Below are 12,879 nucleotides of genomic sequence, written 5' to 3'. Positions count from 1 at the left end.
CTTATTACTTTTTTATAATCCTTAGCTCGTATCATGCATCATGTTTTGTATTTCAATGAAGACAACAATACAATAAAATTGATCATGCATGTTAGGAGGCTGTAAAAGGGAAAGGGGAACCGGAAATGATGTGGGTGGATGTTGTAAGAAAAGACTTAATGACCCATGGTGTAACTGACGCTATGGCCCTTAATAGAGTGGAGTGTTGGAAAAGGATTTATGGAGCCGATCCCATTCAGTTGGGATAATGCTTAGATGATGATGTAAGGAGGTTTCCTATACCCACATGCACCTCTGCACACACTTCAGAATGAGTCACATTTTCCAATGCACAGATGGAGCTGGGTCCCACTTGTAGACGAGATGGCCCAAAAGGGGCGGTCTGCTTATAAGGTGGGCCACAAGTGTACATTCACTGTGGAACATTGCTCAAAATGTGTAGTCCACATGCTGACTTAATTGCCTTAATTTGTGACAGGCAAGTGCCATGGTAGAGCCCACCAAATGCACTTCTTGAATTTCCGAAATGTTTGGCATGCATAGCTACATATGGAGTGGAGTGCATGCTGAGGTTCTTGTGGGCTTGAATTCGAACAGAGTATTGAATGCATAATTTATAGTGGGTTGGCGCAAAAGATTGATACAATTTGTTCCAAAACTATATTGCATTTTGATTTTATTGTTTTACATGCGGCTTACAAAGCCTCACCAGCATTTCAAGGAACATATATGGTCGTACCAATATTAGAATGAAGAAACTTCATCTTATGTGACAAATTACCATGATTTTACCTCCCAATTGCTATTATTAACTGTACGTGTGTCCACCTAATTTTTTTGTTGTTGTTTATTATTATAGTTGTGATGTTTAAACAATTGATGAGTATCAAAAAATTCATAGACCTAGCTATAATGGATTTAGATTTGTATCTATTTAATTGTTAACCAATGTTGTCAACATCATGCAATATATGATTCAAATCGTATTGTACCAATGTACAATATGAATCCTATTCATGAATTACAATTTGGAAATAATTGTACAATTCAAATCTGAATCGTATGATTTTATCGTGAATTGTACGATTCGATAACGAGCATAATTCACCTGGAAAATTCTAGTGAAAAGTCAATTTTTTATTTTTCTGTTTTTTGCAATTGTTTTTTAGGACTTTTGTTTTTAAAACCCTTGTAGGGCCCACCCACATTAGAAAATCACTTTATTTGGTTCTTGTGAGAAAGAGTGGAGAGTTTTGGAGATTGTGGAGCCAAAAAAAATTTAGAGAAAGAAATTCTTATATCAGTTTGTCGGTTAACAGAATCAAACTTCGATTGTTTCATTGGATTTCTATATCAAAATAATTACAAATAAATATAAAATACCTCTTTAATCGTTTCTTTTTTCATTTCTTTCTTTTTTAGGGTAAAATATACATTATTGTCTATTTCCTTTGTTTTTCATTTATTTCAAAATTCTTGTCATTTTATTAATGATTTATAATTTTATATGTTTATTTTAGTCCAAATAGTCGTTTTTTCTTAATAAGTAGGGTTGGATGTTGGCTCTTGTTGAAGTTTTAAAGATGGGAAAGAAATTGAAGTCCATGGATAATGACCCTACATGGGATTATTGTTTGAAGGTGGATGAAAACAACCTTTACCTAAAATGTAGTTTTTGTGGGAAGACTTATTGGGGAGGTGTGTTTTGAATGAAACATCACATTCCATGAACTAAGAAGAATACAGTGGCATGTTCCCAAGTGGGTGATAATGTTGCGGAAAAATTCAAGTAGTCGTTGGATAATAATGTGACTGAAAAGAAGCAATAAGAAAAATGGGAATGTGATGTTGGAAGAGTTCCAATAATTGTTAATGTGGAGGAATTGGGTGGAGGGAAAGGAAAAAGGATTATGGATGAATTTGTTGGAAGAAAGGGTGGGCCGAAAGAAAAACAACAAGCCATTTTAAATAAAATTTGGAAGAAAGGATATAGAAATAGTGTATGCCCTTTTATTTCTCACTTCTTGTACATGACCGCTCTACATTTTAATCTTATGAAAAGCCCCCTCTTCACACTTATGATGAAAGCAGTTGTTGCATGACTGTTATGTAAAACGGAGGCGTAACGACTATTGGCTGATTATGGGGCCATAACAACTATTAGCCCTGTAACGATAAGCTCGTAAAGGTTAAAAAAACATTTTCAACCCATTTTTTACTAGGGAAGATAGGGAGGAAAAAACCCCTAAATAATGGGATGGCCGGATGGGACTCGTGTCCTCCTTCTCTCTCCTCCTCCTCTTCTTTCATTGGTGCTACGGTTGGCTGCTTCTCCTCTTTCATTTCCTTGTCCTTCTCCCGTGGGCTGGTGCAACATCCATCTCTCTCTCTCTCTCTCTCTCTCTCTCTCTCGTGTCTTTTCGAAGGAAACCAACTATAGTTTTAAAAGGTTGCTTTTTTATACTCTAGCGGTGCATGGCATTTATACACTTGCACTTAGAAAATTGAACACATGGCATATAGTAACTCAAAGCAAACCAATTAAATTATGGGATCAGTTGTTGCCAAGTCAGTCTCAAAATCAAATTGTTTGAATGATCCTAACCACTGGTTTGTAGACACTTGTTTGTTGAAATAAGACCAGTTGATCTTTTTCATTCTTCACATCCAATAAATGTCTACCGATCTCATGCTTTAAAAAAATAAATGTCTATCGATCCGACAATCTGATAATGAAATAACATCAGGCTGATTGCATTAGTAGGATGAGTGCCATAGATTGCATTTTGGGGCCAAAATAGTGCATTGAGTGGTCTCTCAAATCGACGATACCATTCATCCTAATTTATTTTCAATTTTTTCTTAAAAGTTTTAGAGAGAATGATGTCAAATTCTTAAGGGTACACATTAGTGGGTTGAGTGTCATGGAATGCATGATTTGGAATTGATTTTGCCGCATCTAAGTGGTATCCCAAATCGGTCACATTATTAATTTGAATTGAATTTTAATATTCTTATTATTACTTTTTTTTTGGGGGGGGGGGGTGGGCGTTAATTTCGAATTCTTAGGGATATAAGTGGGATGAGTGTCATTGATTGCATGAATTTTGTGCCATTTTAGGGGCATTCGAGTGGTCTCCAAATTAGTGACATTATTCATTTTAATTCTTAAAATTTCTTGGGAGAACAATGGTAAATACTTAGAGATGTGCATTAGTAGGATGAGTTCCATAGCTTGCATGAATTTCAGGCCAATTTGGTCTTAATCTAAGCTTTTTAAATTAATAAAATAATTAGACATGCCAAGACATCATTCTTACCAAGGAGTGGACCGTTACACCATCATAAACATGTTCAAATTCACAAAAGAATACATATTTGAAATCCTCTCAATATTTTGGATTTTTTCTGACATATTTTTGGATTTTTTTTTCTTTTAAAAAATTGACTGTTGTGAGGCTTTAACGGTTGTTATGCCCCTTGTAACAGCCGTTATGCGTAACGGTATTAGTGGGGATCATTATGTCCAACGAATACCATTAACTTTGCTTGTGTCCCAACCACAAGTCCCTACCAATTTCATCTTCGAAATGTTATCAGGTAGTATCTTGACAAAAGTACGACTTAAATCTAGGGTTTGTAAATTATATAGGCTGCTTATGGTAGATAGTAGTGTTTTCAATAGACAAAGCTTAAGACATAGGTGCCTTAAGTAGATTAGACACCCAATTTCATTTGGTAGACTAGAGATTGTTACACCCCGGGGATCCATCATTGTAAGCAATTTGAAACTTTGAGAAATTTCAACAGCTCTTTTCTTAGCATTTCTTCCTTTTGACTTCTAAGTGAAGCACATAAAGAACAAAGGTGAAGAGTGGAGTGGTCAAGAGAGATTTACTTGTATTTCTAAAACTCGGTGACTTGACTCAGACTCAGTCAAGTCAACTTGATGAGATTTTGAGCCAAGTCACCGTGAAATTCGTTGGGGAGCTCTACTTAGTTGAGACTTGGCTAGACTCGTCAAGTTGGCTCGTTGACTTTGTCGACTCGACATGACTTGAACCAAGTCACTTGCTCAGTTATTGCTTTTCATAATAGAAAATATGTGCAAGGTCTGAGATTCAAATCCGTCTCTTTTTCTAGAGTGCCAAGCAAATCCGCCAACATGCTATGCACATCGCTTGAGATAATTTTTGTCAATTTTTATATTTATAGACAATGTTGTTATAATTGTTATCTATCATAAATCGTAATCGGGTATGGTTCGTATCATATAATTTGTATCATAAATCTTAAGATTTTTTTCCTTCCGATTTTCAAAAAAATGTCATAAAAAATACAAAACAATTGTAAATAAATCAGAAAAATTAAAATACATATCGACCATCCATTTTCTCATGAATATGCAAAAAAAAAATAAAATCTAACCATGATATTAATCTTGTGATCAACCATATACCATGTATAAATGTGTCATTGCGTTGTGTCATGTCATAACCAATTTTTAAAAAATAACCCTTTGCCTATCCCTTGTAAACGTAATTTTTCTGCATCATTAAAAAATAACCTTTCCCCATCCCCATTTACATGTATAATGTATTCAATCGTTTTTATAAATAAAAAAGAAAATAGAAGTCTAAATAAATCTATTCTTGGTCGGCTACGGCACCATCATCATCAATGAAAGGCGTGATGAAGAGAAGAAGGAATAAAGGAAGGTGTGTAGGGATAGAGCAAGAGGGTGTGGCTGCCGACTTAAGCTCAAACCGAACCGAGTCAAGGATAAGTCAGGTGGCTTGCAACCTGACTCCCGGTCGAGTTCAGCTCAAGTTGAGTCTCGGTTCGGCCCTACTGTCGCTGGCCAGAGGGAGAGAGTGAAAGGAAAAAAAGAGAAAATGAGAGTGAGGGGTGCGCCTGTGCTGCACCCGACTCACTGTCGAGTCATGGCTCAAGTTGGGCCTAGTTCGGCCATTACGGGATGCTTCCAGCTGCAGGAAGGAGTAAAAGAAAGAAAAGAAAAAGAATGAGAAGAAGATAAAGAAAACCAGCAAAAGAAGAGAAGGAAGAAGGAGAGAGGAGATGGAGTCAACTCGATTTCAAACCGAGTCGACTCACCGAGTTGACAGGGTGAGTCTATATTTTCTCTCCAGATTTAGATTACTTTAATTATCATTGTTAACATCATTTAGGATTTTTAAGTTAGATGTGATTAACCATTAGTAATTGTCCATACTTATATTAAGTGATATACGTACATATATATAAATTGTTATTATCATTAAAATATTAGTATTTTATTCGTCATCCTTAAGACCTTATTATTGACATTAGAGCACACTATTTCTATCCATCACAATGATTATCGGGGCCACGTTAACTGATATTAAGTACATTATTAATGCTAATAATTATTTGAAAATTATAAGTATCATTATTCATCGTAGGCATCGTTAGGTAAATTGATATAATATTAGCCATTGTCTTATTCCTAAAATTAATAACTAATTCATTTTATAAATTTTATTTATCAATATTCCCATTAACAATTTCATTAATGGCCATGCAAATTAGAGTTCGAACCCTAAATCTAGCCTAGAACTAAGTAATCTAAAACGTAAGCTATGATCCTAACCGTTAGTAGGTTGTCCATGCTAGTAGTTGTTAGTACAAATAAAAATCACTATTACTAATACTAGTACCTTATTTATCAATCTTACATACAATCATTGATATTAGAATTTATAAAAATGATATCAGAATTTGATGCCAAAAATAGACTCCTCTTCCTTGTCTTCTCCCACTTCAACTTTCTCTCTTCCTTTACTTCTAATTGCAAGATTTTCAGGATCTACAAAATAGTTTATGAATTATGCTTATTAATTTAGCATAACTAGATGAAAATGAAACTATTAATTATAATTATAAGACTAGAAGACTAGACAACAAGTCTATAAGATGTAAACATACCACGTCACCTATTTGGTCCTGAAGTAGTGCTGCCTACCTCTTGCACATCCTCTAATCTATCGATAAAGCATTCACCCATGTCCATCTAGGTATTTTTAGGAAGGGTGGGATCCTCATTCTCGTTTATCCACTCATCATCGGATTCATATCTGCTAAGAAAATAGGATCAAGCCCTTGGTCTCTCTCTCTCTCTCTCTCTCTCTCTCTCTCTCTTTGCATGTCGGACTTTGAGCTAGAGATCATATTTTACGAAAACGATTGTATTCAATCTCTGTTGCTCGAGTTTATTATCTTTTTCAAATGTCTTTGCAATGAACGTATAATTCCATAGGGACCAATAACACTACATGTGAATATATAAGGCAAGTAATGAATTCAATAATTTCTCACCTGCTCAAAAGTACTCTAGTTGTGCTCATAACCAGTAGCATTAAATGTCAGACTCAAAATACGGATAGGTAGCTTTTGTAATTTTGGACACTCGTCTCTGTAACTCTCCTACCATAAACCCATGAATCAATTATATAAATAATATAAAGATTAAATAATACATTAAATAATACACAACAAACTAAATAATCTAAAAACAACCAAAAACCAAAAATACACCTATGATTTAACTACTTAAAGAAGTCAAACAAGCAAAATAAATGAAAAATTACCTGATTGATTCATTGTTCTTATTAATTTTACCCAATTCCTCCTCATAATCAATTATTAGAATATTCTCGTTGTTTTTGTTGCTTCTTTTTAGTCATGATCATTATTTGACAATTTCTTGAATTTATCCCCGACATCCTCATTCTCTTGGGAACACGCTGCTGCATTCTTCTTAGTTCGTGTAAGGTGATGTTTCATTCAAACACCTCCCCAATAAGCCTTAAAAAAATTACATTTTAGGCAAGGTGTTCCGTATCCGTTACGATACGCCCATAAAGGTCGATACGTATAGGTAACGGCCATGATCGTTACGTGATACTGGGGTGAAAAGGGGTGGTTGGTTTTTTAAGACCGTATTAGCCGTTATGGTGGCCGTAAGGGCCGTTACAGGGCATAACAACCGTTACTCCCGTAACGGTCGGAAAATGATCACCTCTTTTTTTTTTTTTTTTCAATTTAAATTCATTTTTCTCCTCTTTTTTCACTTTTCTCATTCTAAAAATTCTCCTATATTATTTTACAGCAGATTTCGACCACTCTTACTATAGCTTTTAAGATTAAAAATGTGGATTGAAGTGATTTGAGCGAATATTATATCCGAGGGCCTTTTGTTCAAAAAATTGAAAAAGCAGTATTTATGCCTTTTTCTGATTTCTAGTTCTAACGCTTGTTTGTGATGTGTAAACATTAGAGACATAATCATATTAAGCAATTCATTAGATAACCCAATACAACAATCTCACCAAAGAGTGGACTGTTAAATTACCATAAACCTGTTCAAAACAAAAAATGAATGCATATTTGAAATATTTACGTTATTCTTGATTTTCTAGATATTTTTTTAGAATTTTTTGGGCAAAAGAAAAATTTCAACCGTTATGGGCGTTGTAACGGTTGTTACGCCCTCATATCGGCCGTTATGGCCGATACCCGTATTGGTAATGGTGGTGACCGTTATGGCCACCGTTACCGATACAGAATACCTTGATTTTAGGTGAAGGTTATTGTTGTCATCCACCTTCGAAAAATAATCCCATGTAGAGTCATTATCCATGGAATTTGACTTTTTTCCCATCTTCAAGACTTCAATAAGTATCAACACGTCGAAATATTGGACGTATCAAAGGAAAAAAAAAACTTACTACTTGGATTATTAACCAAAATGTTTATAATAGACCGATTCAGTCTACTGATCCACCCATCCGACGTTATCGTGCATCTAGTCTTGATCCATCCTTCTTGTAAACTTTAATGGGCTTCTCTATAGACTCAACTTTCAACTTCAAAATTTTGTTCCCTCATGGTATGATGGAAGCATCAACCCTGGCTCAAATGCTGCAACTGCTTCCATCATTGGTGCAAAGAAGGAGCTCTTTACAAGATTAAAAGGTAAATCATTTGCGTACAATAAGAGAAAAATAGAAAGACATATATTATCTTTATCTCATTTCTTTTAAATTTTGTTTAGACTGGCTTGTTGCTTTTCTTTCGGCCCAATCTTTTTTCCGACAAATTCATTCATAGACATTTTTCCTTTTCTTTTACCAATTCCTCCCCATAATCAATTTTCGAACTCTTCAAACATCGTATTACCGTTGTTTTTGTTGCTTCTTTTTAGTCACTTTATTATCTAACAATTTTGTGAATTTATTTGCGACATCATTGCCCACTTGGGAACACACCTCTACATTCTTCTTGGTTCGTGCAAGGTGATGTTTCATTCGAAGCACCTCCCCAATGAGCCTTAAAAAATTACATTTTAGGTGAAGGTTATTGTTGTCATCCACCTTTGAACAATAATCCCATGTATGGTCATTATCCATGGAATTCAACTTCTTTTCTATTTTCAAGACTTAAAAAAGTATCAATTCTGAACCCCACATCTTAAGAAAAGTAATTATTTAGGCTAAAATAAACATATAAAATTATAAATCATTAAGAAAATGATAAAAATCTTGCAATAAATGAAAAACAAATGAAAAAGACAAAACAATGTATATTTTACCCTAAAAACGGAAGAAAAGATCAAAGAATTATTTTATATTTTTTGTAGCCATTTTGATTAGAAATCCAATGAATCAAGCGGCAGTCGATTCGATTCTATTCACCGATGAAAAGATATGAGAACTTCTTTCTCTAAGCTTTTTAGGCCCTACAATCTCTGAAACTCATTGCTCTCTCATAGTAGAGCCAAATAAAGTGATTTAGAAAAGGGTTTTGAAAACCAAAGTCCTAAAGAACAATTGCAAGAAACAGGGAAAAAAAAAAAAGATTTTTCACTGGAATTTTCTGGTGAATTACACTCGTTATTGATTTGTACAATTCAATATGAATCATACGATTCACGATAAAATCTTACGATTCAGATTTGAATTGTATGATTATTTTCAAACTGTTGTTCATGTATGGGATTCATATCGTACAATGGTACAATATGACGAATACTGTACAATTTTGACAATATTGTTCATAGCTATTAAGTATGTATTCTTACTTAATTGATCATATTAATTTAATAATTAAAAATTGAGTCAACTTGAGTCTTCGAGTTGACCCGACCTGCGTGGACATTAGTTGAGTTTTCAGGTTTTTAAACTATGGATTTACTTACCGATGCAATTGTGAGTAACAGCAAATCAACGTGCCATAGACAGTGCTATAGGCTCTATGTTCCCATACACCAGGAAATCTATCTTCCTCGGTTTCTGAAATTAGAGGTCACATAGAAGGTCATACATACAACATGTTTTAATTGCTCCATTTGCCATCCCTTTTGAAACTTTTGAATCATACTCCTATCGACGAGTTCCTCTAGGTAATCCTCTGGAATGTACTCCGTTTCTCATCCTCTTTGTTGGATGAATCCCTTTGCAATCCACAACCTAGTCAATGTTTAGGGGAAAACACCAAAAGGAAAGAAATCATGATTTCAAGTAATAGGGGAAATCATAGTTCTTGAGGGTCAATATGGTCCTCAGCTTTTAAGCACTCTAGCCCACTCTTTTGGTGACTTTTCACTTGACAGGAGGCCTCATAATACGGCGACTTCTGGAGGTAAACCTCCACATTTTGCAACAATCTCTCTTCCTAACATCTCTAGATTTGAAGGGCATGCAGGACAAATATTTTCCTGGAAATGTTTTCTTACATAACAATGCCCAGCTCCCCCATGCAATTAGAAAACACATTTCATGTGGCGTGCTCTGTGCGTCTGCATACAAAGCTGTCTTTCTTGCGAGTCGCAAGCACTATCCTGTTCCCCTTCATCCCATTTTGAAATGCAGTAACCAAACCGTCCGAAGATTCTCTAGTCCATATATCATCCAGTACCTAGAGAGTTTCTGCTGCAACTCTTCCTCAGGCATCATCTCCATTTCATCTCATAAGAGCATTGTAAAGCATTTCATGAAAGCTTCTGCACCCGATATTCTTGAGGCATAAACCCACTCAGTAAAAATTGCCTATTTGATGTTATTGTAAACTTTCTTTGCAAGAGTAGTCTTACCTATTGCTCCCATACTTGTGATCGAAATGACAGCAGGTCATGCCTCTCTTTTAGTCATTTTACTAATGTCTTTGTTTCGTCTTCAAGGCCCACCAAATCCAATTCGTCAACAATGGGAACCCTCCATCCATTTCCTCACCAGCATCCGATTGCTGAGATCTTGTAGAGCCTTCTTTTGATGTCTTCGACCTTCCTTCCTGCACTGTGGAAACTTGTTACTTCTTTGATGCAAACAACACTGTTCTGTAGGGATCTCACAAATCCAACGCGTCTCTGTTGTTACTACTGCTGGACCTTATGGATGGTGTCGATAACATCCTCAGCATCAGAGGCTGTTTCTCTTTTTTCGGCCATCCAAAGCTTAGCTCTTTCATTACTTTGCGCATGCATCAACATCCTTGGGGAAGGAACATATCCATTCAAGTTTGGTTCGAAGTGATCTTACCTGGTCATCTACTTGGAGAAGGAGATTTGCTTCTTGTGTTAAAATGTTCACAAGATTCTTGAATGAAGAATGAAACTGCTCTCTCTCTCTCTCTCTCTCTCTCACACACACACACACACACACACACACACACACACACACACACATGCAATTTCAGCTATAGCTTCTAGAATTAATTTGCAATAGTTATATTAAAGGATGATATGGTACGGCGATTTGGGGTGTTGAATGTAGGCCATTGAAAACTTCAGTCTAACAATGTACAAGCAACTATTCATGTGTTGGCCTTAATTAAGCATTTTGAAATTTAGCTCATCAATGGTGGCACGCATAAGAATAAAATCTATGGTTTTGATGATCTGACCATTTCTTCAAGCTGGCCACATGTGGAGATGGATGCTATAAGAAAGAGTCGTGAGATACGTGAAAGCAATGCCGGCGGTTAAAAAAGTACCGAACCATTTTGGATGCTTTTCCTCAAAGTCATCCATCAACAATTAGATAATGATTTGTTGACTTCATTTGACGAGTCATTTGTTTTGGAAATATACTAATCCATGTGTTCAAGACATAACATCTAAATGCCAACACATGCCAGCATGGCATCCAGTTTCAATATCCATGCCATCCATTTTGAAGGTCACGATGTTAGAGTCAGGTAGATGGCTTAGAAAATTTCATCAAGTTTTTCTTTAATGCCATGTGCATAGTCCTAGAAATTCGGTGATTCGACTCGAAATTCAGCCTTGTAAACACCACAAGCTTCTCTCCTTTTATTTTTTATTTTTATTTTTAATTTTTAAATTGGGTTGGCCATCAAAGGAAAATGTCAGTCTAATTTATCTTTTTTTTTTTTTTCCCTTGTGCTTCTTCAGCCCCCACCATCGGTTTGTTATGAATGCCGAAATCGAGAACCAGAAGATCTTCTGCTAAGCTGCCTTGTATGCAGGAATCAGTGGGTGCACTCTTACTGTTTGGACCCACCTCTGTTCCCGTGGACATGCATTCACTGCAGGGATCATCGGACGCTGTATCAACGCTTCCGATTGTAGCCTATTCCTGCTGCTGCTACTACTACCACTCTTGTGATGTGCTATAGGGCGACGACCTACAAATGTGAGGATTCCTTCAACTGCACTTCATAATCAATTCCTTGACCCTCATTCTGAAAAGTGGCCCATGGTTTGGTGATCCGGAATGCTGATTTATTGGGTTACAGTATGGATGATCATTTGGGGGATCCTAGCTGTCAAGTCTTCGGACTTTCTCAGTTGAATGTGTACTGTTGCTTAAATTTCTTTTTAAACCTTAATCTGTTTATTTGCAAGCTGCTAACTAGAGGGGTTAGGATTGTCCCATTGTGGAGATACTTGGCGCACTTGGCCCATCAGATTAATGATCTGGATCACTTAACTAGGGACCCCACATATTTGAACCGAGGGCCGGATGTTGCTGCCTGTCGTGTGGGCTGAGCAGTTTGTATTTGATAATCAGGTCATGATGTCTTCAGTTGCATGTGGATGTAGTAACACTAACACGCAAGAACTTTGGTACGTAAGTGCCGCCCATTGGTGGGGCCTATGGCAGTTGCTTTCTTGTGTAATTCTCACAGCTTTATGTTGGTTGCATAAACCTAAGGGGTACCGGTGCTACCATAAGATACGGTGGCACCAGGCAGATGTGGGGCCCGTGTGATGTATTCATGACATCCAACCTTTTCATAAGATGTGTTGCCTGCGTCCGCATTTCCTCCAAAAAACTCTAGTTGTATAATGTTGTGATTTTCGATGGAATCATTGAAGAGACATTCTCACATGACAAAAGAAACCTTGAAAATGTATTGATAGGTGAATTCATTGATTATTTTGCCTTGATCGGATTGAGATGTTGATTGCATTAGATGTGATAGGATTATATTACCGGTTCATTCATTTTTCTCCCAGGTTATGGGTTAGTTTAAGGCATTACTCATATGATACTAACTTCAGTTTAGGGATGGATGCCTTAGGGCATATTTTAACTCGCTGACATTAGATCCCAATAATAAAGTGATTGTTCCTTACTCTTAAACTGAAAGGAACTTGATGCACATTGTGCATTAGATGAGGCTACACATGGGATGTCTCAGTCAGTGGGAGGTGTAAAAAAACGCAAAAATCACCTTGGTCTAAGAGCTCATGCTACAGGTCCTCTGGATCAAATAGATCTTGATATGACTCTATATCTACTGTGTGGATGTGCTATTTCTCATCTATTGTAGTTTCTTAGATATCAGATATTGCTTGTCACTCGGTAATATTGT

General features: G+C 36.2%; 1 protein-coding gene across 3 annotated transcripts in view; it reads left to right on the top strand.

Annotated features, from left to right (window-relative positions):
* Positions 1 to 11,956, top strand: part of LOC131255592 (uncharacterized) — a 34,124-nt gene extending 22,168 nt beyond the window's left edge. For 2 of the 3 annotated variants that reach the window (XM_058256338.1, XM_058256339.1), the window contains exon 7: positions 11,453 to 11,956. In XM_058256338.1, coding sequence (XP_058112321.1) covers positions 11,453 to 11,629 — 177 coding nt within the window. In that variant the 3' untranslated portion in view covers positions 11,630 to 11,956. Of the gene's footprint in view, positions 1 to 10,219; positions 10,668 to 11,452 lie in introns of those variants that run through there. The other variant, XM_058256340.1, reaches the window with a different exon arrangement.
* Positions 11,957 to 12,879: the final 923 nt, after the last annotated feature.

Source organism: Magnolia sinica, chromosome 9 (assembly GCF_029962835.1).
Source record: "Magnolia sinica isolate HGM2019 chromosome 9, MsV1, whole genome shotgun sequence".
Taxonomy (NCBI): domain Eukaryota; kingdom Viridiplantae; phylum Streptophyta; class Magnoliopsida; order Magnoliales; family Magnoliaceae; genus Magnolia; species Magnolia sinica.
Note: the sequence above shows the minus strand (reverse complement) of the source record. Positions and strands in the feature narration are given on the sequence as shown.